Source organism: Fusarium fujikuroi, chromosome FFUJ_chr06 (assembly GCF_900079805.1).
Source record: "Fusarium fujikuroi IMI 58289 draft genome, chromosome FFUJ_chr06".
NCBI lineage: Eukaryota > Fungi > Ascomycota > Sordariomycetes > Hypocreales > Nectriaceae > Fusarium > Fusarium fujikuroi.
In genome coordinates, this window is record NC_036627.1 from 2694932 (window position 1) to 2722835 (window position 27904).

The 27904-nt window shown below is 49.5% G+C and overlaps 8 protein-coding genes; 3 read left to right on the plus strand and 5 right to left on the minus strand.

Moving 5' to 3' along the window:
- Nucleotides 1-358: 358 nt before the first annotated feature.
- Nucleotides 359-2094, minus strand: FFUJ_06171 (related to mitochondrial RNA splicing protein MRS2; the record flags this gene model as incomplete). XM_023579466.1 has 3 exons in its annotated part: nucleotides 359-755; nucleotides 813-1441; nucleotides 1507-2094. The coding sequence occupies 3 exons, from the start codon at nucleotides 2092-2094 to the stop codon at nucleotides 359-361; spliced, it is 1614 nt and encodes a 537-aa protein (XP_023432299.1).
- A 639-nt stretch (nucleotides 2095-2733) lies between these two features.
- FFUJ_06172 (uncharacterized protein) lies at nucleotides 2734-3841 on the plus strand (the record flags this gene model as incomplete). XM_023579467.1 has 2 exons in its annotated part: nucleotides 2734-3132; nucleotides 3191-3841. The coding sequence occupies 2 exons, from the start codon at nucleotides 2734-2736 to the stop codon at nucleotides 3839-3841; spliced, it is 1050 nt and encodes a 349-aa protein (XP_023432300.1).
- Nucleotides 3842-6035: 2194 nt separating this feature from the next.
- Nucleotides 6036-8168, minus strand: FFUJ_06173 (related to G1/S-specific cyclin pas1; the record flags this gene model as incomplete). XM_023579468.1 has 2 exons in its annotated part: nucleotides 6036-7735; nucleotides 7793-8168. 2 exons carry the CDS (start codon nucleotides 8166-8168, stop codon nucleotides 6036-6038), a joined length of 2076 nt encoding a protein of 691 aa, XP_023432301.1.
- Nucleotides 8169-14966: 6798 nt separating this feature from the next.
- Nucleotides 14967-16960, minus strand: FFUJ_06174 (probable ATP-dependent RNA helicase; the record flags this gene model as incomplete). XM_023579469.1 has 5 exons in its annotated part: nucleotides 14967-15015; nucleotides 15070-15327; nucleotides 15377-15737; nucleotides 15787-16197; nucleotides 16735-16960. 5 exons carry the CDS (start codon nucleotides 16958-16960, stop codon nucleotides 14967-14969), a joined length of 1305 nt encoding a protein of 434 aa, XP_023432302.1.
- Nucleotides 16961-17446: 486 nt separating this feature from the next.
- Nucleotides 17447-18025, plus strand: FFUJ_06175 (uncharacterized protein; the record flags this gene model as incomplete). The annotated part of the gene is made up of 1 exon (XM_023579470.1): nucleotides 17447-18025. The coding sequence occupies one exon, from the start codon at nucleotides 17447-17449 to the stop codon at nucleotides 18023-18025; it is 579 nt and encodes a 192-aa protein (XP_023432303.1).
- A 549-nt stretch (nucleotides 18026-18574) lies between these two features.
- On the minus strand, nucleotides 18575-19050 carry FFUJ_14919 (uncharacterized protein; the record flags this gene model as incomplete). XM_023579471.1 has 3 exons in its annotated part: nucleotides 18575-18641; nucleotides 18709-18830; nucleotides 18970-19050. The coding sequence occupies 3 exons, from the start codon at nucleotides 19048-19050 to the stop codon at nucleotides 18575-18577; spliced, it is 270 nt and encodes an 89-aa protein (XP_023432887.1).
- Nucleotides 19051-20178: 1128 nt separating this feature from the next.
- Nucleotides 20179-21132, plus strand: FFUJ_06176 (uncharacterized protein; the record flags this gene model as incomplete). XM_023579472.1 has 2 exons in its annotated part: nucleotides 20179-20755; nucleotides 20810-21132. 2 exons carry the CDS (start codon nucleotides 20179-20181, stop codon nucleotides 21130-21132), a joined length of 900 nt encoding a protein of 299 aa, XP_023432304.1.
- Nucleotides 21133-22262: 1130 nt separating this feature from the next.
- On the minus strand, nucleotides 22263-24721 carry FFUJ_06177 (mug72-like protein; the record flags this gene model as incomplete). XM_023579474.1 has 5 exons in its annotated part: nucleotides 22263-22708; nucleotides 22775-23937; nucleotides 23986-24418; nucleotides 24474-24514; nucleotides 24567-24721. The coding sequence occupies 5 exons, from the start codon at nucleotides 24719-24721 to the stop codon at nucleotides 22263-22265; spliced, it is 2238 nt and encodes a 745-aa protein (XP_023432305.1).
- Between the last annotated feature and the right edge of the window lie 3183 nt (nucleotides 24722-27904).

The following is a 27904-nucleotide window of genomic DNA, read 5'->3' on the forward strand; positions in this document are numbered from 1 at the left end:
AATCTTTTCTGACGTCACACTGTCATGATGAGATCAATCGATAGGGGGTATTGGTGTCACCACGACGATCGAGACCTTAAGAGGGCCAAAATGGGAGAATCTGGACTTTCTTGGCCTTGTGCTGGTGGCCTCATTGGTCGTCATATTTACGATGTGCCATTAAGATCCGAGATTGCAGTGTTTTCACGGAGGGTGATGCCTGTAAGGATGTGTGTGCTGTCCGCATTTGGGTATCTTTCGCTTCAACTCCAGCCTCATTGAGATGAGTAGGTATCTAGTAGTTTCCAGAAATATCTAGTTTATACATGTGGGCGAATCTGTGCCACTGAGCCAGGGAAGGGGGATCTAATTTGCAAAATCATGCAAACCACTTCTTCTTTTGCGATACGGCCTTCTGCATGTTGATTCGCCGCAACATTTCGCGGTTCCTATTATCGAGGAGCCCCAGCGCCGAGCGATCATCGGGAAAATAGGCCTGCCCGCGGGGGATCCGCGGTCGCTCGTCATCCATCATCTTGATGCGCTGCACGCGCCGCAGCTTCGTTAGACCATACCAGCATACGATAAGCGAGAAGACGACTGAGACACCAGTGACGCCAGCGAAACCCCAGTTTGTCTCTTCGATGAAGTTCTCCAAGTTCATGCCGTAGAGACCAGCAAGGAACGTTCCCATGGCTAGGCCTAGCGTCCCAACGCTGAATTTGAGATCAAGCAGCATGAGAGCGTTTCGATTGGCATCCAGAATTGCACGAACGCTACACTGGTGAGTGAGTAATATGATCAGCATTAAGTTAAGGGTAAGGGTTCCTCACATTTCCTCCGTGTTTCGGATGCCCGAGACAAGGTTGCCGGCTTCTTGCACGATTTCGTCAGTCAGCTTGTGATAAGACTCCAAAAGCATCTCAACCTCCGTGTGGTCGTCCTCTCCCCTGTAAAGATCATGTGTTTTCTCCGTCAAGTACATGGCAGAGAGATCATCGTCGGCTTCGAGGAGGTCTTCAATGGCATCCCGGACCAACTTTGCTTTTTGCTCAAACGTGCTCACTCGCTTGGATAGAATGAGGAGCATTCTGAGCTTGCTTCGATCAATATCATCCTCCAGCTCGCTAAGAATATGCATGACCGGCTCCCGCACGGCCTCGAAATCGGCTTCAAGTTCAGACGTCACTGAGGTCAACACCGCTTCCAATGCCCGGAACTCATATGGCAGAGCACCTGATGCTTGTGTGTTCTTCTGTTGTAGTTTGCCCTGCAAGTCGTACATGAAGGCCGACTGGGGGTACGATGTCTTTGAGCCGTAAATATCGAATAGAAGCACTCGGTCATGTTTGATCAGAACCTTGAGATGGAGTAGGTTTAGCAAAATGGCCGAAGGGCGAATAAGGATATGAGGCAGGTTTGATGAGTCAATCTTGCGCAAATCTCGAGGCAACAAGCCGAACTTGAAAACATCCATTGTTAGCTGTTATATTCTTGAGGCTTTCCTTGCGGCCGAGACACCCGTACCTTTGCAATAAGCTCGGTCTTCTTGAACTCTCCATCAACCAGAATTACGTTTCCATGCTCGTCGACTTCCGTGCATCGCAGTCGAGGCTCAGATGCAGCTTTGGCCGCGAGTGTTCGCCGGTTGTTAAAGATTGACGAGCCATCAGAATATTCGTCATGGTTTGGGAGATCGTCTGGCTTTAAAACTTTATCATCCTTCCTTCCTGCGAGTTTGAGGAATCGTTCCCATGTTGGCGGGCTCTCTGGGTTCGGGTCTTGGCCTTTGAACAACTTGCGCGCACCTTGACTGGTGCTGAAGCAGTGTTGGGATGTCCAGGGCTGATGACAATCTTGAAGTTTCCGCGAGGTGGGATCTCTTTGGAAGAGGGTTGGTCTGGGAACGGTGACTGTTCTCTGGCATACTGTTCCCAAAGTTGTGAATTGTTTCCGCGTCGTAAGAGTATCCAGTGTTCGTGCGCGACAACATGGAACTGGTGTGGTCATCGAGGTTCGGCCATGGTTTGCGTTCGAGAAAGCCCTCTTGGACTGACACCGAAGGAATCGCAGGAGGTTTCGTGATGGAACCGGAAGACACAGGGTTGACTGCATCACTGAGAGTCGGTATCACGTCGGCATTGGTATTGGATATGATGCGGCACCTCTTTTCGAAGACAGGTTCTTATCGATGATATCAAGAAAAGTCGTTGTCGAAAAGACGCCTTAGTCATCGGGTCCAAGCCACTGGTTCTGGCGGGTCTGGGGTGGTGCACAGGCCACATTCACTTTTACTACTAGGTAGACTTGGGGATCAGTCAGGCATGTCGAGAGATGAATTGTTCTTTAAACAATCACAGATTTGTAGATATTTTGCCCTGCCTACCTTCGTAGCTGTGATGATTTGACTACCTCCTGTATTGGTCGGATAATTCAACAAATTTAACTCTTGTTGGCGTTATGAATTCACGCCCCCGCCTTGCTTTGCCGCCCGACCTTTTGAATCTTCGAAATATAGCAATTTTTCTCTTGCAAAATGTTCCTCCAAACAACTTTCCTAGGTATATGTCGACTCTTTCCGGACCAGCACCTCAATGGTCAACGGCCAATATTTCCTTTTGTCGAGAGGAAATGTATTTGGGTTGTCAACTTGAGCCATACGCGAATCTCCGAAGCTCATACCGGCCTCAAGTAATTCAAGCCATTGAGCCTCGTCTATCTCATCAACACTCTCATCCTGTATAATTTCGCACCATGGGCCTTACACCTATACGTATTCGAAGCAAGCGAAAACTTCCATTGAGAAGCAAACCATCGCCTGGCCAAACTATCGCATCTATACCTGACGACAAAATCAACCCCCCCAAGAGAATGAAGCGCTCACTATCAAATGTCCTCGCTTCTCGATCTACGCGCTGGAGGCCAGCTATTCAAGCTCTTCCAGCCGAAATCTTGGAGAGTATCTTCCTTTACAGCGCCAATGTTGCCCTCCCCCGGTCCGCACCGATCATAGGCTCAAAGCTTTCTGGACGGGCTACTCTCATCAGGTTCATCGTATGGGCTTTCCAAGATACTTGGAAACAGTCGTTCGGTGACCCTGACAAGTTTGCGGCAACAAACAAGCATCGTGTATCTGGTGATTGGCAACTCCAGGTTTGTCAACACCATCATACTTCAGAGCATCTATGACAATCTAATATTATTGGTTTAGTCAACCATATTGTGCCTACCTTGGATCACTGCAGAGTTCATTCTCCAGGCACAGCAGACCTGGGTAGAAAAATACGCCAGAGACCAGCATTATCGTCATTATCTTCCTCGGTTGGATGATGACGGTGACCCCTTTAATTATGGTCACAGCCATCATTTCGAAGGTGGCGTAGGGCACTTCAACTCACAGGACTGCTTTGAAGCTGATTATCAGGAAGTTCTGTCCTGGGAACCTTTCGAAACGGTTGGATCCTGGGGTGGCTGCGATATTCATCCAAAGGTACGCGTCCCTGCATCCCTCATCACCGGTCCATGGGACGAGAAGAACCTACGCCTCCTGTTCTGGCTTCGCAGAGGGGGGTTAGTCTATGGCCTAGACGAGCATGATAGATCGTGGGAGATCCAGCTGGACTGTCTTCGCAACGCATTTATCGACGCACCGGAGCCTAATGTCTTCATTACAAATTTGATCGATCTCACTGCACTGTGTCAGGGTCTACCGAGAGATGTTGCCAGAGAGCAAAGAAGACGCATTGATCAACGACTGAAATGGGGTGCTGATAGTGTAATCTCGAAAGAGATACTCCGACAGGTCTATGGAACAATAGGGGTGTTCCATGATGGCTTTGCCACTTCAAGCTCCCCGAAATAACGGCTGGTAGTCTTCTCTCCTGGCCAAAGAGACAGCACTGCCTCCCGGTTGTTCCGTTCCCCTCATGTCCAAATCCGCACCCGCAAGGATTGGGTAAGCACTGTCACTTGGAGCTACCACATTCAGCTCGCCGATATATATCATAAACTAGTGGGCTTCAGCAAACATCAGAGTCGGGGCAGTGAATGTTGCCGCACTAGGGTTCAGCAGGATTCGTGTGAACTCATAATGGCTCATCGTGCATCCTACCACCAGCACAAAACCCCGAAGCCCCTGAGGCTTGTCAGACCTGGTGATTGCGGGGCCATCACGCCTCAAAATAAAGAATCGAGTTCACCATGAATAGAAGTATGTCTGTGTGTTTAGTAGACCTCCCTAGATTAGTCGGGATACACCTTGCGATAGAATGTCACCATGCTTCATAGGATTCGAGTCTTGAACGAAAGGACCAGATGTCGTGAAAAGCCTCAACACCGTAATAAGAAATGAAGTGTAAGGTAACAACACGGGCAGAATATCACGGGCAGAAACACCCTAAACTCAACAGAACTTACGTCATAGCAAACTTACCTCCAATGTCGCTTTGCCTATGAAAGCCTTCTTTCATCTCCACCTTACCTAACGACCTATCTTGTTCGTAGCACTAAACTTCACGATGTTCCCGAGCGATAACAACCAAAACCCAGCCCTGTACGTAATATATATACACACACACACACACACACATATGCACACACACGAGACTTGCTGATGATACCACTTACACCGCACTTGAGGAAAAGAGCGTCAAAGACAGGGATAGACAAGGTAACATACTGTCAAGTCCGTGCCAAGCGAGTTGGGATGTGACTCACGCCGTTAGCACACCATGTCTGCATGTCCAATGGACCACGCGATTCCGGGATTTCACGGCCGCGGTTGAAGGCGTTCCTGGAAGTTCCGAGTGAAGAGATTCTCATGGGTGCATTGCGTAGGAGTGACTGCGATTTGATCATGCACCAGATCAGACAACCTTGGATGAATTAAACACATTCTCAATGTATAGTTTTATGGTAAGAATCATGCCTTACCTCTTCTGGTTCTCGAATCTCATTCTCCGAGCTTCCTTAGGCTTCAACAGTCCGGATCGGCATGCAGATGTTGGTCTAATGAATTCGATTCTGGCGCATCACGTAGTCACAAATGGTGAGTGGTTCGCTTCAGTTGCGTGAAAAGCGGAGGCAATTTAGTGTTGCAGCATAATGCTTTTGATTTCGTGCTTGTCTTGCTTTGCTCGTGCGTCCTTCTCCTATCCGAAAATTGGTTCCATAAGGGAATGGAAATGACTGCCACGAGTCCACTATCGCGAGGACTGTTTCAAGCTAGCTATTAGATTTCGCCATAGCGTCATCGCTCTCCTCAATTCAGATCATTCTTGGGACTCCTTTGCTCGAGTCCGCTTCCGAAATCGATTGCTTTGTTTGCCTTCTGAGTTCCCAAAGTCTGCCTTTGACGAGGTCGAGTGGATTCAAGCTTTGGCTGTTTCCGAAGACAATATGCGGTCTTGGGATGTGTTTGATTGCAGGGAAAAGGCAAATTGAACTCCAGTTGATGCAAAACCGATTACCTTGCAGATTCCTTCTTTGACGCCGGGGTCGTTATTCTTGGGTGACCGGGTTTGTCTGCTCGGTTTTGATAGCAAATCAAACCTATTACCTTCCTTAAACTTCTCGCCTCTCCTCTTTGTCGTGCGATACTTTTTTCAGTGCCGTCAAGTCCACTTCTGAGACCATGACAGCAAACGAAGTAAAGCCAAATAAGTAACCAGTACAAAACAAAGAAAAGCAGCATCGTCCTAGTCATACAAGACATGTACTCTTCACCACCGAACGGCCCCTTGTAAACAGACAGTCACCACCACTTTTTCTCCGTAGCCCATTCCAGACATGCAGGCAAATGAACACGCTTTTCGGCCCAAAGTCGAGAGAATAGCAAGTGCTTATACAGCAGAACTGTGATCTCTCAAATATGTGGTATCAAAGGCCTTTTAGCAAAAGACTCCATTTCTTCCACCCGCCATATCAGTATATTTAACAAAGAGAATTTTCTTGATTCGACATTATTTCTTGACTTTCAAGTCGTGTATAGCTTATCTATAGTCGACAGGGTATCAAGTTGGAAACAGCGAATATCGTCACCAACGTGTGATTGGTTGTTAGTTGAGAATACCCTCCAACAGACCAGGTCCCCGAAGGCCGATAGCAGGATGGACAGACGAAACTTCGTAGCCCTGAGCCGCTTCGGCAGAGCAGCAGACTCGCTTGCCGGTGCCAGGCAAGCTAGGACGGACGGGGATCTGGAGATTCGACTCGGAGGTAATGCCTCGAGTGCGAACCAACGTATCAGGCCAGACAGAATGCTGGGTAGAATAACGACCACCAAGGATTTCGCGAACGTTCTCCTGAAGGCAGTTGTCCATAGAGGCGGTTCTAGTTCGCTTCGTGCCACTTCTAGGGGCTGTTGCGGTCACAGTCTCAGCCGCGCGATAATTATGAAGCTCCTGTAGAGCACGAGCGGCGTCAGAATCGCGAGCCATATCGTCAAGTTCCTGCTGTCGTCTCGCCAAGGAAGATTCCAGAGACAGATCCACGAGCTTGCCAACCGGGCCGTTGTAAGACTCGGGGGAGGATGAATCGCAGTGCACATCATAATCCTCTGGAACCGAAGGGATTGTCGGCTTCTGGCTCAATCTCTCGTTACATGGCTTCGACGCTCGGAATCGCGACGGCAAACCCAGCCTGGAAGAGCTGAGGGTCGCGCTAACAAGCGATGAAGAAGATGAGATTGAAGAAGAGCGCGAGGAACGCGACGAATCCGAAATCATCGATTCGGGTGAGGAAGCTGTTGACAGTGAAGTAGCAAGGGAAGATCGACGAGTAGGGCAGTAGGCTTGAGGGGACGATGTCATGGTGGCAGGGAGACGATCTAGGTACTGAGATGTGTTCACATTGTTGGCTTGAGCCATGGCCAAGCCCATCGCGGAAGACTTATTAAGCATGTGGGAGGCGGCACTCGCTGCAGGAGTGCAGAGTCCACTGCTCTGAGGGGTGAGTCGAGGAGTTGGCAGCATACCCAGACTAGGGGCCGCGCGGCTAGAGGTGTATCCTAGAGCCGCTGATTCCACAGCCATAGGAGCACTGTAGAGCTTGGGAGTTGGTGCGGCCTCCGCAGATTCATAGCCACATGAATTCTGAGCTTGATGGGGCATATTGAGAATACTGCGAGGAGACAAAGCACAAAGATCACTTGACCTAGAAATAGCAGGAGTCGCAGGAATCAATGTGGCCAGATTCGTCAACTCAGGATTCAGACCCAAGATGATTCGCTTCCAATCCACGACCTGCGGGGACACAACCTGGGAGACACCTCCGGGAGAAGGAGGGCCAGACGGAGGAGGCGTGTACTTGAGAACTATGTCGGTCCATCGCTGGAAGACCTCGTCAACGATATGCATCTTCCAATTGACTGCGTGGAGAAAAGCGATTTCGTTCTGGTTGATCTCTTGAGTGTGAAGTCCCGAAATCTTGCTCCAGGCCCTGGCAGAATAGTTTCTATCCTGAAGATACTTTGAGGCAAGGATCAGAGCCGCGAGGAACATACGACGACCGCACTGAAGGGCGCGATCGGCGTGTCGGTCCTCAGGTTGTTCCATGGTGAAGTTGTGCTTCGGCACATGGGGCTTGATGAGAATTAAATAATAGAGAGCGACTTGCAGAGTCGAATAGCTTGTTCGTGACCGGCGCAAAGTTTCTTGAATGAATGTGCGCAGAGGAAGAATGGCCTTACTTCCAAGTTCATTTCGGCAGGGGACAGAGGAGAGAGGCCAAATGGCTTCAACGATATGTGTCGACGAATCTAGAAGGGTAAAGGCTAAGCGCATGGACAAGTAATCACAATCCAGTCATAACATACCGACAAGGCTATCTACAAAGTTAACTTTTCGGTCAGACTGTCGGACCAGAGCGGGAGGGCACGCGGCGCGAGCATTTGAGGTTCTTCGTGGGTTCTGGCGTAATTCAGCGGGTAGTGCTTCCGTCTGTGTCTTTTGAACACGACGCCGCAAGTTGAGACTGCAATCAGCAACGGCGGCCTTTCTCGAAAAATAGGAATCGCAAGAGTCGGAGTCGGAAGAGTGTGCGGAAAGAGAGGAGTCGTCGGAAATCTGAGAGGTGGTGTCGGACCAAACAGAAGTAGTGGAAGTCGAAGCGGAAGAAGCTATCGAGGTGTTGTAGGGTGCATAGTGGGAGGAGGGGTTATAAGCGGGCGAAACATTTGTGTCGCACATCATGTTGAAAACTGAATAAAAAGATCCTGAACTGCAATCAATTCAGGGGTTTGTCCAGTCGCCGTCTACGGCTAAGCCACCAATCAGATCGTGGTTTGCCGAAATTCGGGGGTCAAAATCGAGTAACGATACTCCGTTACAGCGCGTGTAAGTGCTGCTTCGAGGTATATCCTTGGTCGTGTTCTCAGAGAGCTTCTAGACAATAAAGTGCAAAAGCGACTTGATAACACAAACGATGAGACCGGAGGACGAAGCGGAGACGGCGACAGGAATAAGATATGTTTTTTCAACAGGCATTGCGGCAATGCTTCAAATCTCGAGTGAGGTTGGAAGCGAATGGTAGTCTTAGAACAAGGCTACCATCAGGGCGATCGAGCTGTGGAAATCGATTTCGGAGGTTGAGAATTAATAGAGATCAAGTCGGTGTTAGTTGATTATGCAAGGTACTGTTGAAGGTGTGGCTGAAGATGAGATGACCTGAAAGAGGTGGTGAAGGAGTTTATTAGATGGCTGAAAGAGGGTGACTCTTTGCTTAAGTGGCCTAAGGGGCGAGTGAGGCGTTGAGTTGGTGGCAGCCTGCGTAGTGGGATGTGACTCTTTTGGTTTTGCACGGTGGCAATTCTGAGCAAAAGCGGCGGGGGCGTGTGGCAGGTGTAAGCCAACTGGCGATCTCGGAGAGAGCGTTTTAGAGTGTGGTAGCCTGTGCCTGGTTCGGTACAAGGATGACTAACAGGAGGTTCGTCACTGTGAGTGTGGCGAAGGAACTGATAGCGGGTTGCAGCCTGGCAGGGGAATGACAGTGAACAAGTGAATCGTACAGGTGACCAGAAATAGAGTCAGAGAAACAGTAACAGAGGGGCAAAAGAAAATTGGTTGAAGCAAGTGAATAGAGCAACAGGGACGAAATGATGATAGATGAGTGAAAGTGATAATGGGATGATGATAGGAGGCCACGGGCAAGTGAGCAATACAGCGAGTCCGGAGACTGACACTAAGAGTGACTCGAGTGGCAGACAGGACACTTCTCGGTGGAATCACCTCACTGATAGAAGGCAATAATCCTTGCCTAGAGAGTATGGGACGGGTGCGGGCGAAGGCCGGGGGAGGCAAGGTTGGTCCCTCGAGTGGACAACCTTTTAGGCTTGGGCTCGGCTGGGCTTGGCTGGGCTGGACTCGGCTGGGCTGGGCCTAGGCAGTGCTGTGCTGGAATTTGTAGGCAAGGCCAAAGTGTGACTCTTCGCAGCGTCAGGCGGCAAAGAGAGTGTGTGAGTCCGAGTGAAAAGTCGCAGAGTGCAAGTGAATGCCGCTGCGGCCTGACTGAGAGAGGTACGGTTTGAGTAAGGTTGGAATAAGTGTTTTTGAGAGGAGATTACCAAGATCAAAACAACAACAAAGATGAAGACAAGACGCCGTGGAGAGTGGAGATGTACACGATCCAGAGCAGACTTCAGAGAGTCGCTTGGGGACGGATTCAGAGGACGAAATCGAACATTATGGCGATGATGCTGTTCGATGGGGGGAGGGGGAAAAGGCGGGAGATGGCAGCAGCGGGCTATGGCATAGTTTTGAATGCCTGGGAGATCGAAAGCGTGAGCAAGACCAGGAGGAGAGGCGAGTTGAGCGTCGGTACCTACGGCGCGCTGCAAGATTGGCCCGCGCGTGAGGTACTGTACCTCGCAGAAGTGTCTGTGAGAGATATCCGTACTGTACAACTGAGCCCTTGTAGGCGCTTCAGCCAGTCAGTGGGCTGGTTAATCTTGCCCTGACACCTCACACTGGACGACGAGAAGCCCCTCTTTTCCAGCTCCGTGCGATACTGTGCATAGATCGCGCATTCTGTACATGCGTGGCCTTCCACGATGGGCCTAAAAGCGTGTCTGCCTTTTGGCGTCGCCTTATTGGTCCTTGATATTTAACAGCGCGTTTCCTTCCCCTCCACCATCCACCCTTTCCACGGCGCCATCCACCTCCACCTCCCGGACTTTGAGTCTTGATCAAGGCCTCAAGGCATCCACGGATTTCTGTTTCCCTGGCATCCACAGTCCACGTACGGGTGAGGAGAAGATGAGGTTGACTTGTCATCGTTAAGTTTTAAGAGGCCTGCCGTATGTACATATCGCTGTATCTATCTACCTATGTCTAACATTGGCCTTTACCTGCTAAATGGGCCTCACATGAGAACAAGCACGACGCAGGTCTTCCTTCATGCAATCATCATGAACTCGAATGGAGCCTTATCAGTAATGGAATAGTGCTCTGTTCTACTCCAGCTTTCATCAGGTTATTACTATATAACCAGCCAGGTAGGTACCGACTACCGAGCTCCGTGACGATGACCAACGACTTGGATTTGACTCACCTCATCTTTGAACACTTCACTTGGTTAGCACGCCAGCCAGGTTCGTGCGTCTCGCGTATCCCTGCCGTCCCGACTACCCTGGTCACCGTACCAACCCTTTCTGGTTCCTTGACTTCTCGACTGAGTTGTCGACTGCCTGGCTCGAAATTGGAGAAGCCATCCTCGTTTTAGGTTCTCGTCATCTTCTCCTGGGATCAGCCAGCTGTTACACGGTTGCCCCTTGGTTATGTAGGTACTTCCGGACTCTTGGCCTCACACATAATGAAACCTTAAGCTTTGCTGAGAAACACCCGACCGCTGCTGATACCTGGCCATGATACTAAATTAAATGCTACTGAGTTGAATCTTCACAGCCAGTGCTTCGCTTTAACCCTTTACCTTTTTGGGGGGGTGGGAGCATAGCCCTCCAAAACCTGGCTCGAGTGTGTGAAGACTCTTCTCCTCTTGATAGTGCACACCTCCGTCTTGTCCGCCACCACTTCATGAACATTGGTAAATCTGGTACATTTCATGATGATGGTTACAATATAGCCAAGAGAGGGGGTGTTCGGTTCTCATTTGGCAAACGTACGGATTAATACTTGTCGCCAAGATGTTGCCCGGTCATCATTCTCTCAGCCTTTCGAAGCTGCGTTATAACTAGCTTTCTTCACAGAAGCATGCAATGAAAGCCGAACAATCTGCCCAATGGAAAGAAGCCTGTCTCACACGAATCTCGAGAGAATTGATTGTATAAACATGTGGGTGGGAATGATTGGTCTGGATTTGTCTCGCCTCCAAACATGAAGTCTGTTGGCAGAATCCGAGATCTCTTCTTCAAAACTTGACGTCTGTTTACTTTCGTCAGCACCGATAATAAAAAAACGCTATGTATGTACATAGTATCTTGCCACGGTGGCACGCCTATCGTAACGAGAGGCATTAACGATATTGACAAATTATAAAGTTCTATCTAGGTAGTCCCTATCGCATCACAGTCATTGAGCGCATGTTCAAGTCCGGTGTCGCCTCTGGCCTTTACCGTATTTGGCTTTTGTCACGGGTAATTGATTCAAGGCTCCTGTTCCCCTCACCCTCACGCATGATGTACTGTAGAAGGTCTCGCCATTACCTCTGGGCTTTTGTTGATCGGACATCTACGGGGACTATAGTCATCCCACAATAGACTAAAGTCCTTTGAACGGCCCCGATGCAGTCATCCTAGGTAGGTGCTATGCCTCAAATACAAGGCTTTAGTTAGTAGGTAATGAGTGATCCAACACCAACATCGTGACTCCGCAACTCGGTTTGTTGCCCGCTGCAGAAGCACAAGCCTCAAAGGTTATCGTGCAGCGCAAAACATTTGCTTTGACATGATCATAAAGTGGCCAATATGGTGTCGAGAGGAATTATGTCCTTCTGTTTGTGTTAACCTTGGGTTCCCCAAGCCTTGTTGGGCTACGGTTGCTTGGGACATTGACCGAGTAGTTGACTCGGTCATCTCAACAAGCTAAGCTTGATAAGTTTGGTCGTCGACATTACTGGCTTCTTTATGATAATACTATCACCACGTGTGCTACCTCGAAAAATCTCTCTAGTTCCATCTGTGCAGTGACTGGTGTTCTCTTCATTTTAGCCCATCATGAGAAGGCTGATTACAGACACCGCCATCATGATTCTGGTCCCACAGGTGCTTACACAACTCCTCATCAGCTGCACATCGTGAGCGTGGGCGTGGGCTCCTTCATTTCTTCGGATACTTCTTCTCCTCTGAGATATATCTGCTGATGGTGAAACATGATCCTCCTTCCAGTCAGTCACGTACGTACTCGGTGTTCTGGACATGGTGAATGCTCCTTCATCCGGCTCGTGCGCCCACCAAGTGGTGGCGCGCTACCAGCCCCTTAACATATTCCAATTTCTTTGTTATTTGCCAGAAGTCCCGACTCAGAATCGCACGTACCGAGCTCTATGGTCCGCCGTACGACACTCCACTTACATGTTGTGTTTTGTTCGTCTCATTGCGCATCATGGAGCTTGTACGAATCCTTACCTCAGCAGTGTCCTCGGTTCAGAAACGGGACCCGTTCGGTCACCGGATCCTTAACAGATCCGGGCGGACATGGACATGGCTCATTGCTCTCAGGTAACCTGTTCATGCATTGCAGTATAGTAGCAATCTGAACTTTTCCGACATCCGTCACTTACATAGTAACATCGCTAAAATGATCAACCAGGGCTCGCCACGAGCATCGTGCTCCGGTCTATAATGTGATCACAGTACAATTATCTCAACGCACCCTTTTTCTATGTCTGATGAAGGCTGCGAACTATCAACGACCGAGGCTCCATTTTTCTTACCCATGGACGTTGTGGTTGGTCCATTGACTGTGACTCAGTTCTGTCAGTCCTGTTCTTTCAAATCATCAAAATGAACAGCACGGTAACACCCATGGTAAGTTCGAGATCCTCAAAGAAGTACTGGGTTGCCTCTCGAGACCACCAACGTCTCGTGAGACTGCATAGCTACAGTACCTAGGCCATTAACAGGATGTATGTATAATGTTCTGCGTCACATCTGGGAACATAGGCTGCCCTACCCTAGACGAAAAAGAGTGTCTAGCAGACCTGGGCTGGGGCTGCCTAGTCACATCGCTTGCTCCACAGGACTCTTCTATTCTTGTGAAGGGCGAAGTGGTTCAGCTTGCGTGTAGGTTGCACCGCCGCCTGGGCCTCAGCTTCGGTTGGATGCTGAGTACAGATGCCATGACGCACCGCAGGAAGAAGCCCCTCACGGGACCCAAGGTTTACTACAGAAACAATGGGATTTACCGAATACAGTCACCTTCTCTCTGTTCGTGTCATCCTAGATACTCCCGGCCCCCAGTCCGGGAACTTCGGGGGCCCCGACCGCTCCACGAGAACTCCCATCTTCCAGGTGTGTGTCAGAAACCACTTGTTACTACGTGCGTATGACAGTGTATGGTTACGACCATGCGGTGCTTTGCGAGGTCCTATCACAGCCTACGTATTCAAAGTTGCCAATATGTTCCGTAGTTACTGTAGTGGCCGAAAAACACATTTCTTCTCAGTCCCTTAACAAAACCCTTGCTTGACCCATGCCCTCGACTCCTTGACCGTCAGCTTTCGAACGCGCTTAGATAGACAATCTCCATACTTGAGAACGTGGCTGCCTACCTTTAGCTATGTCCATGTCTCCAACCCGTCTTGGCCTCGCAGCATGTCCTGGCCACACCCTGTGCATATCAAATCAAACGTGCTTCGGCCTGCCATTTAACTTAACGAGGCAAGTCGCATCGTACTTTGTTGTGCCGAATCCTGAATACCGGCTTATCCAGAGGCATTGTTCAAGAGGCCACAAGAAGCGCCTGAACTGAGTTATCAACTACTCTACTCTACATGTAGTCGGAAGCCGATATCGCTCCCCTTGTCAAGCCGCGAACTTAATGACTTGCATGCTCAAAGGTGACTTGGAAATGGGGGTCTTATCGAAACCTGTCGAATGTTCTCTGGGCACCTGAGGATACATGATGTTGCCGAACGCATACAAGGGTAGAGGGGATCGCGATTATACCCCACAAGTAAGCTGAGCCGCTGATCTTAATAGGACATTCACGCACGGGAAAAGCAGTGATGAGTGAACGATCTCAAGTATGATAGGGACAAGCTGAGTCTGATAAGCATGTCGCCGAACCAGTCAGGCTGTCGCGAGTACGGCATGTCTGTACTATTGACCTGTGGAGGACGAAGTGCCATCAGGACAGCCACTGACTTTGCGGTTCGTATACTGCCACTGTAAACACCACTGGAAGGTTGAAAGTCGACGAGAATACATGGTTCATGTCACGAGGATTTTGATTGTAGCGAAGAAATTGTTACAGGCAGCTCTCAGTATACGCCACCATGCTGCGCTTCCCCTTTATTCTACGTATCAGCGCGGTAGACTGGAAATGACATCTAACTTACCTGTATAGTCAATTGGCTGAACTTACTTACGCCGACGAGGGGCATCTCATCTCAGTTCCCGTATTCCAGTCACAAACATGGCCAAGTTACGAACATGTGTTGAATCACCTGATCACTGCTGTGAAGCTACAAGTCAAAACAGGTGAGCCAACTTCAAGGCATAGTAGTTACGCAAGACCTATAGTGTAGCTAAATCTGCAGGTCGTTGGCGTTCGCAATATGTGGGCAAGTGACACACTTTTCGACCAGGGAACAGCCTAGGCTGCTTATAAAACACGAGCATCGTAATACGAATCCATTGAAAAAAAAAATAAAAAATTAACGAATACAATTGACCAAGATAAAATTGTTTGCAACTTTTGCCCTTTGCCGCCTCAGTCTTTCAACATCAATTTCCTAGCTTCTCACCAGCGGCCTACGGCAGCGCAAGGCGTTCACCATTTGTTGCAATGTGAAACACCGTCTCATCCAGTCCTTTAAGAGGCCATATAAGTGCTGGCATCGACACCCTCCTTGGGGAATTCACTGGATACTGTTAGTCATTGTGACAATTGAGAGAAAAGAAGGGAAGCAACATACGGAAGGGCGACTTCGAACCGCTTCTCAATCTCCTTAAGCACTTCTTGGTCTTGGTCGGTGCTGACGAACGAGATGGCCAATCCCTTGGTACCGAATCGTCCTGCACGACCGACACGGTGCAGGTAGGAGCTGGCATCGTTGGATAAGTCGTAGTTGATGGCGAGGTTGATTCGCTCAATATCGATACCTCGTCCAAAGACGTCAGTAGCAACGCAAATTCTCTTCTTGAACTCCTTGAACTCCTTGTAGCGACGAATACTAGATAATGTTAGAAGCAAGCACAACATTAAATGACTTGGTAACTCACCGTTCTTCCTGACTGACGCCAGAGTGGACGGCAATGGAAGGAAAGTTACACTCTCTGAGGAGCTTGTCAAGCTCAGTGGCACGAACAGTGCTACGGACGAAAATAATGACCTGGTTGAACTGGAGTTCATCCAAGAGCTCGTTGAGCTTGCGATTCTTCTCCTTTTCTTCCAGCTTGATGTAGAACTGCTGAAGACCGTGGAGAGTGAGCTTAGTGTCCTCATCGACGTAGTGCTCGGTCGGGTTCTGCATGAACTTTCGGCAAATAGGTTTCACCTCCTCTGACAAGGTGGCCGAGAACATCATAACCTGCTTCTGAGGAGGTGTAGCGCGGAAAACATCTTGCACATCCGTGCGCATATCTGAAGCCATTAGCGTACGTTAAAATTTGGTTGCATGAGCGAGACTCACCAGGCTGATCAAGCATCTTGTCGCACTCATCAAGCACGAAAATGCGGACACTGCCTAGACGTAGGGCCTTGTCACGAACGAGGGCCTTGAGACGTCCAGGAGTACCCACGATGATGTGAGGGCAAGTGTCCTTGTTCTTGAGTGTCTCTATGTCGGTCTTGATGGGAGTTCCACCGTAGAACACACCGGTCTTGATATCGGGCATGTACTTGCTGAAGCGGTTGTACTCGTCACGGATCTGGTAAGCCAGCTCTCGGGTGTGGCACATAACAACGACGGAGACCTCTCCGTTCACAGGCTCGACCTGCTGAAGGGTAGCGAGAACAAAGACTGCAGTCTTTCCTAGACCAGACTTGGCTTGGCAGATAATATCACCACCGAGGAGTGCCTGGGGGATACAGGTTTGTTGAACTGTCGATCGAACCGATGTTAGAGTGGGTTTCTAAGAAGCAACGAACGACGGGTGTAATCTCAAGTGTCCGTCCATCGTCGCAGCTTAGCCATTACTCGCATTTTCCATTGATATGGATTTGGAAGAGTTTAATATCGACGCGAGGTAAGGGCTCACAGGCCGGTTGGTTGCACAAGCAACCACAAGCAACCATAGCCTAGGAGCACCAAGAAGTGTCTTGGTGTCTCGCGTTTTCCTTGTTTTGCCCTCGTATATACCAAAAGAATCCGTTCGCAACAACGATTGACATATTATTCGCTTACGCGTGATAATTGTGACAACAATGTTGTGGTTTTGCGGAGAACCACGTCTCTCACCCGTGGTCTTTGTCCGCCCGGATATGGACCATCTCTCAGATCCAGCCTTGACCGCGCCGACGATGACGAAAACGACGATTGCGGAAAAAAAAAGTGGCCATTTGTTCTTGCTTGCGAGATGGACGAACACTTGAAGGGAGGGGATATGATGACTTAGGGTATTAAAATATCAAGACTGACCCTCCGATGGATGTTCGAAACCGCAGTCGCCGATGGCGCGAATCAACTCAGCCTTCAAAAGGAAATCGCGGAAACCGGTGGAATGAATGCCGACGTAGCTGCCCTTCTTGTCGACATTGTTGCCGGCAGCAAGCTCGCCCTTCTTGCCGTTGGAGGTGGTCGCAGTGGTTTCGTTGCCACCGATCTCCTCATCGGAGTAATCGATGAGATCTTCCTCGTGAGACATGTTGACCGAGATTTACAGGTAGTTAGATGGTAGATGCGGAAGCTATTGCAGAAGCTGTTCTTTGCAGCGAAGTTGTGATGACGAGTCTGACGCGATTACGTTCAAGTCGCGTCGCCTTAGGTTGTCGAAAACGTGGCGCAGGCGTGCCGTCAAGATGATAGAATGAGAATCAAACGATTTTTCAAGATATGGAATGAGGAAAGGTGTTGGGAACCAGGATACTCGTTCCAAGGATGGCTTGAAAGAGTCTTTGTTGAGGCTGAGAAGGGAGGTGCCAGAAGCAGGCGGGAGCAAACAAGGTCGCCGCTGGCTAAAGAGGCCCGTGCGAAGCTCGATCACGTGACACACATACAGTGCTAGGTATTTCCAGGCACTGGTATAAGGCAGCATGTAGCATCCTCAGGTATAGGTAGGTACCATGAGGTAAGACCCAACTACTTCATATTTTGATAACCAGCAAAAATTCGCCATATTTCAGAAGTTCCAATGGCGAAAAGCAAGGAACCAAAAGGCGTCCAGAACCGCATCATCTACTCTAGAGCATCGTACCTCTATCAAGCTGCCTCATATCTTACTAAACAGTCCTCAACTGTGCAAAATGCTGCAGCAAAATCATCAAACCTGAGCCATGGGCACAGTGTTTCCCTCCAAACAAGAAACGAGGAAAGAGCACTGAAGAACATGTCTCGTCAGGCCATATCAGACCTGCGATCTGTGACTCTCAAAGCACAAATACGGCGAAGTCCGGCTATGAAGCAAACTATTTGCAAGTTTTGCGACACTCTACTAGTCGAGGGTGACACCTGTACATCAACTGTGGAGAATGCGAGCAAAGGAGGGCGAAAGCCATGGGCTGATATTTTAAATATCAACTGCAAGACTTGTGGCAATGTCAAGAGATACCCGGTCTGTGCCCCGAGACAAAAGCGGAAGCACATGCGAAAGCTTGATCACAAGAAAGGCACAGAACATAGCAGCAATGAATCGAAGGTACAGGGGCCGACTGCCCCGACAACACCACACGAAACGCCCATCTCGACACCAGGCCAGACGCCAGGACCTTGAAGAAACAAGAGGAAGCCAAAGCCGTTCAAGCAGCAAATAGACCGACGTTGTGCTCAAAGACAAAGCCCGACTTGAGTTGTATTCAGAGAAACACATTGAGCCAGAGACTGGAAAGGCTGCTTGAGTCTTGGCTTAGAACATGATCGACCATCGAAACTGCACTGTTTTCGCTGCACTCAAACATATGTGTTCTCCGTTATCTACATGGCAGCTCAAGCTTTCCAGCTGGAGGTTGCCACCCTCTTACAGCATATTTTTATGCTGATAATAGACAACAGACCAGGGCCTTTAGGAAGCCGCCCGACCTGAAGAAGGAGGGCGGGAGCACCGGTGGACGTTATTAAGATATTAAATGCAAAACTCTGCCTGGCTATGACATATCAGTCAGCTGGAAACATAATCTCTTGCTGAGGGGATTTTTTTTGTTTTGACGAAAGTGGTTTGAGAGCAATTTCCGGTACCCCTAATGGAACATAACTCATGCTGCATTTTCGCCATCCCTTGTCAAAGTATCACTTTTCTGTCTCTTCCAGATTGGCTGTTCGATTGCTATTTTCCTGGCTGCCCAGCTTCTTTAACACTTTCCTCTCCCAAGACCTTGCTTGCTGCCATGAACCTATCCATCAAATCAGCGACTGCTCCCTACATACACGACCACCATCTGCCGAATTGAAAATACTTACAAACCTCCATGCCAACTACCAAGTCCACGCATAGCTTCTGCTTGGACACTTGTCATCCGTAGCAAGTTCTCGGTGTCGGACAGATTTGATGACAACTGTGCGAGTTGAGAATTTAGTTGTGCCTGGGTCAAGTCAGAGATCATTGTCAAACGCCGTTTTCATTTAAAACAGGACCGCTCTGTACCCCGAATCCTTAAAGTCATACGACCAAGGAGATGATTGATAACTGCCATTGACGGGAAAAGGGTTGAGGGAACTCACGAGTTGTCGTGTCTTGACAGCACTTCCACTAGTGGCCATGCTCTGCCGCACCTGTGAACCGCTCACATTTCGCGTCGCCATTGCTTTGGTGGATTTGATGTGGTAATTTTTCTCCCCAACTTCGAATCTACTCGCGAACTAGTGAAGACGAGATGCCCTCACTTATACCAGTAGGTGAAGGATCGCACGCCACCTAGAGTTCAGAAGAAGGAATACTCGGGAGTGAGAAAAGGACCAACGGCTTCTTTTGTTGTATGATTGTGTATTCGAGGCAGTCTTCTGAAGATGAAATTATGCTGATCTTGCCTGAACTACTCTAGGTACTTGCAGATGCTCAAGGTTGGTAGGGTAGGTACCTTAAAAGAACATACCTGGGGAAAGGCAGTGATTTGGGGTTTGTTTACGATGGATACAGAGGTACCTAGGTACTAGCACCAGAATGGCCCGTGCGTTTAACAAACATTGATTGGTTCAGCAATATGTATGAAGCAGTCTGTTTCAGCATTCAAACAGCAGCTTACCTACAGTATCCAAGGGCCAACACTGAATCATCACCTATTCAACTGCGCTTATCAATCCATCTCCAGTCTTTTCTTCTTGCACTGAGTCAGGGATCTGATGAAATTAACCAGATATAGTGATTATGCTTTATACTCCGGATCAAGTAAAGGGTGTCTTACAGCCCTGTTGGCCTTCACCAGAAGATCCTTGTTGACTGTAGGCTGACAACTGAATGCTTGAATACTCAGGGATTTTTACACTAAGGAGCGAATAATGTCTGCCTAACAGCCTAGAAGAGGACTGCGATCGACAAAGCCCCCATGTACCTTTCAGCTGTATTCCTAGGCAGTGGTCTAGTATCCTACTTCGTTTGTTCCTTCGACGTCATCACTGCCAACAACGACTTGGTCAGTGCAGCTTGTCTACGGCGCGAAGGAATTGACTGTAGATCAAAGATTGTGGTTCGCCAACTGTACGTAAATGGCCAGATGATCTGGCCGCTGTGCAGTCTGGGCCTATTAGGATATTGAGTAGCCAAGGCTCAGTCAGTGTCGACTAGATAAATCCTTCTAGAGACAAGCGCAGATCGGCATACTACCTATCTATCTATATCTAGACATCAAGCCCCCCACACACAAGCAGTTTGAGTTGATTTTAAGCTTAATTGAGACTTAATTTGTTGTGTCATCTTTGCTTCTGTCTTCGAATATGAAAGTAGCTCTCCGAGTCTTTGCTTTGGCCTCCTCGGCCATCGCATTTGATGGTGGATACGGGACGGGTGGAAACCCTGGTAACATGAGCGAGCAAGCATGGCAATCTGCTTTCGAGAACCCCAACGCAACGGGGACATATAAATTTGAGGCGTATAATGTATCGGAAAGATTCCCGCCAAACAAAACTGTTGATGGATGGACGGCAACCATTCGCGTAGCCAATATTACGGACGACCCTGGGGACGATACACCTTATCCCGGCATCGACATCAGCGTTCAAGCACCAGAGGGAATGAGAGTTCCAGCGTTGAATAGCAGTCGTACAAACTCTTCAGACTGGCATGTGTGTGTTGCTTTCTGGGGACCAAGTCGCCTGAAGGATGAAGCAACCGACGATGCACAACACGACGATGGAGACTGCAGCTCGTTCCTTGACGAAGATTGCCTAGAGGCCTTGAACACAGAAGCGGCTGGATATTACTGGAACGGCGAGGAGTGCACAATGTTGCCACATATGCCAGTTAAGTGTGAGAAGTATTACAAAGACTACGGCCCGACGTATGGCGGAGTTCGTAAGTATAGCTTCACAACCTGTTCGAGCAAAAGGACGCTGACCCGCGATGTAGTTGGGGCGAATCTGAGTCAATTCGGAAGCGGAAAGACCTTGATCAGCCAACGCCCACAAACGGCTGGAAAATACAGTGCAATGACCCAAGAGGAGGCATATGACTATGCTGTGCGTGGTGTCTGGACTGTGATGATCAACTGGGGTCGTCGTGACCCCGACACATATAGCCTGGATGATGTTTTACAGCCTTCGCTGTTGTGCCTGCGCACCAGGAACATCACTGGAGGTAGCGAGGATCCTAACGATGGCACAAGGACAACTGGCTATGTACCTATGGCTGTTTTCTCAGCTATGATGGCCACGCTATTGTTGGCCTACTGAGTTGAGGTATACAGTAGTAAAGTGTCTCTGCCGGATGCTAGGAGAATTGGGTAATGGGTATATTTGTTGACCACCAGGCCGCCTCTGGCTTCTCCTTCAGGTCAATAGATAATTCGGCTTATGATAACAATCGTTTCTCAAACGCGTCGCAGAAATCTCTGGCCCATTTCATCACCTTTCTCTTCCATACTACTATTTCGTATCTATATATTTCCAATAGGAATGCTCCCAATGCCGTGGATGGCTTTCCTATTCACATTCCACAACGTCTCGCGATGAACAGATTTAACCAGGAAAAAAAAAAAACCATCCGTAGTCTAATTTGAATGTGCAACCCCCGCCAACAAAAACAATGCCTATCATGATCCCTCCTCATTTGCTAAGTCCGTTTGACCTTTCATGACATGTCCACGCAAACTTCTGGAGGGCGCTTCAACAATCAAAGGAAAACAAAGACTTGCTCCCAGCTGGCGCAATGCCTTTGACCTTAACCCGCCCACTTCCTCGTTTTTCCACCGGCGTATTCATTATTCAGTCCCAACCTGTCTTCTGTGAGGCGGGCTTAGCGTCCTCCGAAATTCTCTTCCTTGCGTGAGGCTGTCCCAATATGTCAAAGCAGAACCAAGACTCGGGCGTCTCATGAACAGAGCCTTGAATAATTGAGAGCCAATTATATGCTAAAAGGCACCAGTATATCTTCCCCAATTCTCCAATGCATTATTACCACGGATAGACTACTTCTGTTTGGTTGGTCAATGTATGTACGTGTTGTGTAGATAGGAATAATTAAAAAGACGTCGTGTCTGAGAATAGTCCAAAGTGACTGACTTTTGTCGTGTCGTTTCGTGTTTTCGATGGAACTCGGGCGTATAATAAAAACAAAATGAAATAGGGCCGTGCTCGTCGAGGTGTTTCGTATAATTGTTCAAGCCAGATGTAGTACACATGGCCTCAATCGGGCTTCGCGACGGGACAAATAGATGATCCCGTGTACGCGATGCAGAATGCATGACAGGAACTCCGGAATCAAGAATATCAAAGCCTTGCTGGACAGACGTCATGTATGGGACCGTGTGTTGGAACCTGACGTCCTAGGTACTCCGTTGAACATTATCGTCGTGTAGAGCGTCCTAACGCACACCGATTGGTGGTCGTGGAGGCAAGCTGCCTTGACTGCTGTTTGCAGACTGCTCGGAATCAAATTCACCACTGCCCGCGCTGGCGCTCGCACTACCCGTCAGACTGCGAACATTCCTAGGCTTAGTTTGGTGGAGGGCGCTCACCCCAATATGTTGTTCAACTTGCTGTGGTGCTACTGAGTTACCGTGACCAGGTGGGTGACGAGGGACAGGTTGGCGAACACCATCTGGGGGTGATGGTCGGCCATTCATGCCTGGGCCTGGACCGTAACCACCCGGAGGTGATCCCCGTCGGCTACCGCCTCGCATAGATGGAGTATAAGGATTCCCGGGAGACTGGCTGGCGCGCCGGGGATAGGCACCATTCATCCCGGGGGGTCCACCGGGACCTGGGCCGTACTGCATCTCGTCAAGCCTTGACGCTGTTAGTGAGTTTGCTCGAGAGCCTGCGTTCATCGCTCCACGGTCAACGGATCCATAACGATCCGAGGAGCAGCTCATGAGGGGGTCTTCCAGGATGTTTTCAGAAGTCATGGAGCTGTGACCGACTTGGGAAGATCGATTGCGGCCGAAATTGGGCCTGAATCGGCCGCCTCGTGTAGGAGGCGGCATGTCATCGGGGTTACGGCGAAACTGGCCAGGGCTTGGTCCTGGAGCCTTTCGGTTCTTTCTTGATGTAACACTCATCATATCGAAATTGTCTGGATCGATCAGCGGAGGACCAGGGTTGGCAGTAGGGTCAAAGTAATCGTCATCGTCATCATCGTCTTCGTCGAACACCTGCTTGCTGTTGCGCATAGGATGAGGGCCACGACGAGGTCCGGGGCCTCCGGGAGGGCCAGGTGGCGGTCCGCGACGCATTCGGATTTCTTGCTCGCGAATTGCCATTTCACGCTGCCGTAAAGCCAACTCTCGTTCTCTTAGATTAATGTCTGCAGGGTCACCACTAACGGATGGCTCGGAACCTTCGGGAATATCATCATAAAGAACGAGATGAGAGAATTCCTCCAGATTAGTCTCCTCTAACGAGCCTCTCCTTGAAGCTTGACGAGATCCAGGACCGTTCATCGGAGGAGGTCGACCATAACCATTGGGTGGTCCACCGTTCATCGGGGGCGGTCCACGGCGCATGCCGCCTTGGCTGAAGTTGGAAGAGTTCCGAGGTCTGGGCTGGCGAGGGGGCATACCATTTCCGTTGGGCATACCGTTCATCATGGGTCGATGGCTGTTTTGTGAAGGCATTCGAGGCACAGGTGCCGCGGAGGGCGAGGCGGGTGGTATGATATTCGCGTTCGGGTCGCCAGGTTTGGGTCTGCTGCGGTTGACCAGGTTAAGGTTATGAAGAATCGAGTAAAGTGTCTCGATACGAGGAAGGGAAATATTCGAGTCTCTAGCCAGTTTGACAGGCGATCCAAGGTACGTCTCAACCTCCATAGGTCTTCGAGCAACGTAATCCTGCCACATTATGCTCTCTCCGGAAGCCTTGGACATCTCATCGATCGTCTTCTGCTTGAAATTGGGATCAAATTTGCATCCGTTAGCATCAGCTAGACGAAGCAGCTCGTCAATGACCTCCGATACCATGTCCCTAACGCCAACCTTTTCCAAGAGCGAGGCATGGCTGGGAGTTTCGAAGATAACGCTAATCGGATGGAACGCAATAGGCCTGCAACATCAGTTAGTGAGTTACAAGACTGTTAGATGAGAGACAAACCCTATCACTCTCTCGTATTGTTGCTGGCGGATATTTGGTGAGACTTTGCATTCCACTTGACCAGAACTCAGTGTCATGGCTAAGGCCTGTGCCATGTCTTCCTGGATGGTTTGTGGGATATTGTTCGGGTTATTAGCAGGACCAATCCAGATATCTGCTGGGCCCTTATGTTCAAATTCACTCTGGCCGAGTTGTGTGAGCTCAGCACCTGAAACAAGTGATAGGACCACATTGGTAGGAAATCGCTCCTCCAAAGCAGCTTCGACTCCGAGAGTATGTGTTGTGTTGACGATGATGCATGTATGCTGGGGGGTCACGACGGAGTCAATGACTGAGGCGAGATCGTAGACATCGGGTAACGCCTTGACGCAGAGTACAACATAATCGAATGGGCCGTCTCGAGCGCTCGCGGCGTCCTCGGGATTTCGAACAACTTGAAATGTTATCTCAGCATGCTGGACGAAAGCAAGGGGATTGTTGAACTGTACCATGTCTAGGCTTGAATCTCTCGTTGCCAAATATTGGGGATCTTGATTGTCAATCAGCATCTTGTTTAAGCCATAGCGCATTGGGTCACATACTTAAACGAGATACCGTACTGTGCCACATGCTCGTAACCAGACTTCCAAACGAGCGTCACATCACACGCGTTGGTGGCCTGGAGCCTCCATGATAGGAACGCCGAGACGGGATTGCCTCCCACTGAACAAACGGACATTAGCTCACTGCTGGCCATGATGAGCGACAAGAGTGGGACGCTGCACGAGCAACCGTCCTGACGGTTGACGTGAGGATTTAAGACAAACGAGTGAAAGATAGACAAGAGACAGAAAAGATTGAGAGGGATTGTATCAACTGATGAAGGATTGAGAGGGATCAGTTGATCTGAAATGACGCGAACGTCCACTTCTGGTTTCTGCGTGAACTAACCCTAGGTATGAAGGGAGAATTGTAAGAGAAGAGACGACAAACCTGATAGAATCTTGAGCCGGGGCGATACAGGCGCCATAATGTCTGGCGGGTCCTAATGTGGAATAGTGGACTGGTCCAGTCTGAGGGTGTAGCGGAGCGGTTTCTAACGACGGACCCGTAGTCTTGGGGCGTATTGGGTACCACAACACAACAAGATCGGGACTGATGGAAGTACCTGTCTAAGCAAGGATACGCTCAAACTGACGATGATTGCCGTTTATTGTGAGTAGCGATGCGGGTGACGAGGATCAGAGACGATAGCACAGCTCAATTGTGCATGTAGCGGCTCGGGAGAAGGAAGCTATCGAATGGGAACGAGGCCAGCGAGGCGTCGGTGGGCGAGAAGACGGCAGTGATAGTGACAGCCAGCCGTAGAATCAACGAGCGACAGGGCCTAAATCGTGGCGTAGGCGGCAGGATGGCGTACCAGGGGGGAAGCACAGCGGCGTCTCGTGCGTCAACTGTCGATAGGCAATGAAGGAGCAAGAAATCTACAAGCGGCCAGTAGTGAGTGTGACGAGTGGGACGAGAGCTGAGATGGCCTCGGTGGACGGTGCACCAAATGGGGTGTGGGAGATTGTCTGGGGATGTAGTCGGACGGACTGTAAGAGCGAGAGTGGGCTGAGCTGAGAAGCTGCAACAAGAACTGGGCCCTTGTTCAAGCTTAGAAATCTCACAGCGGGCGCGGAAGAAGCTGCGCGGACTTGGCTCTAGGAGGATTTATCGGTACGAGTACGGCGGGCCCCCGATTGTCCCTTTTTGCGATCGACTAGGCTTACAGCTGCAGGCCTGGGCTGCGTTGCCTTGACTAAATTAATCAGCTTCGGGTTGATGAAAGAGAGGGTCGCTTGGTCTTTGGTGTGTTGTGAGTTTCGCCTGTAAATGATGATATGGCCCGTAAATGATTGGGCCTCGATTTGAATTGAGGTGGCAGGGGGGGGTAAGGCGCCGCCGAGAGAGAAAACCCAAGTAGTGCAGTGCCTACCTGAAGTGTACTTGGCAGAGACAACCACTGTAATCTCTCTGGGGACCGGGGTGTTCAAGATGTTCTGGAGAGGCTAGACAATTTTGACAAGAGAAAAGTGAGAGGAGGCGTGTGGGAGAAAGAGATGATGCGAGTGGACAACAGACCAGTAAAGATAGGCCAAGTCAAGAACCAAGGGGGCCGAGCTTTGCAAGGGGCCAGCAAAACAGCAAGCAATAAGCAAAGCAAGCAACAAGTGCGTATGTAGCAAGCAGGTATGTGAAAGAGAGGCTTAGATACAAGGAAAATGAGACAAGGGGGGACCCCGGCCGGAGGCGGCGGCATGTACGATATGCGGGAGGGGCTCAGTCCGACTGTAGGTAGTTTGAAGGAAGAGAACGATATCATGAGCTATAGCCTGCCAGTGGTTGGGAGGCTCAAATTACATGGCAGACATGTGCGTGTGTGATGAGATGCAATGCAATGCGAGGGTATGGTTCAAAACGGAATGCCGCCCCCAAAAATAAAATAAAAATGCAAGCCCCAGTATTTGATTCTGTTGTGCCCAGGGAAAAAATGCCAATGGCAAACAGGTTGGGGCATAGGCAGCGACGGCTAGAAAGAGGGGTGTGTGATGAAGGGATGGATGGAAGAAGGCTTTGAAGTCATGACGAAGCAGAGACTGTCCACTTGCTTCATGAAACTCAATTGGAGAACCAGGGCAATAACGCATAAGGCTTCAGGCCAAGCATTTCACAACCATAGTAAAAAATCGACTTACTGTTCTCTTTTGTCCCTCACAATAGAATTATTATTCCCAACTCAAGGATAGGCCGGCCAGCCAGTGGTGTGGCAACAGTGACGAATGGTGACGAGGACGGGGGACTCGGAAGACCTTCGTTTCGAGATACGTTACTGAAGCTAACGAGGATGAGGATCGGTGCGGAGCGGCCGGAAGTTGAGGACCCAATGCCACGAGGAAAATACGCGCAAGCTTAAGGTTGAATTAAAATCCTCCTCCGTAAGGTAGTCCGTACTCGTAGAGAGCGAGCCGAGCTGATGATTTATTGCAGAAGTGACTGCCGGAATACCGTTGAAAGTACTCCGTAGACAGATATCAAGGGATCCGCCGCTAAAGATCCAAAGAACTCAATTCAAATGTTTTGGTGTGGTTTTTTCTCTCGTTCGTTCAGAGGAAAACACTTCGGCCAAACATCGAAATTTCCCAACTGTTTAGGATCCAATGCCCTAAGGTTTGAGAATTATTGCTTGTTGTTTCTTGTTGTAAACATCGGTCTTATTCGTCGCTGATTTTCCGTTCGGTCGTTGCGTTTCGCATTTATTCTCTCTTGGGTCGAGTAGGTAGCTCGCTTTGTCGTCGCGTGTTGTCTGGTTTCCGCTCTCGCTTTCTTTTTCAGCTTGGATGTTCAAATGTTCCCCAGACGCCACACAACCCGAAAGATTAAAAAAGAAAAAGACCGAATCTTACGTCGGCTGCGGTTGGTCGTTGATGCACCAAACCAGAATCTACAATGTTCAGAGAGAGAGAGAGAGGGTGAAGAGGAGAAATTCTGTTCAGTCAAGGGAGAAGTAAACGAGGGGAATCAACCACGCACAGCCAAATGAATACGAAGCAAACCCCAGAAGCGAGAAGTCAGTCACCAGCAATTGCTTGGTTAGTACATACGAATAGATGGGACCCTAACTCGATTGCCCTCACTCCGTCCAAACCCAAATCTTCCCGACTTTGCCCTTGTCTTTCACCCTCCATCGCCGTCCGTTTTCCAAATTCCTTATCATGATCCCTACCAGTATCTTCCATCCTAACATCCGCGTCGTGCGGCACGGGGTTGCGCTGATATTGGAGCAGACCATCTGACGCGACGACGGGTAAATTGATGTTGGTGACCGGCAATTATGTTTGATAATGAACCGAATATGCAGATACCCAGGCTTGGGGCCTCGATAGATCTGCTGGCTCCA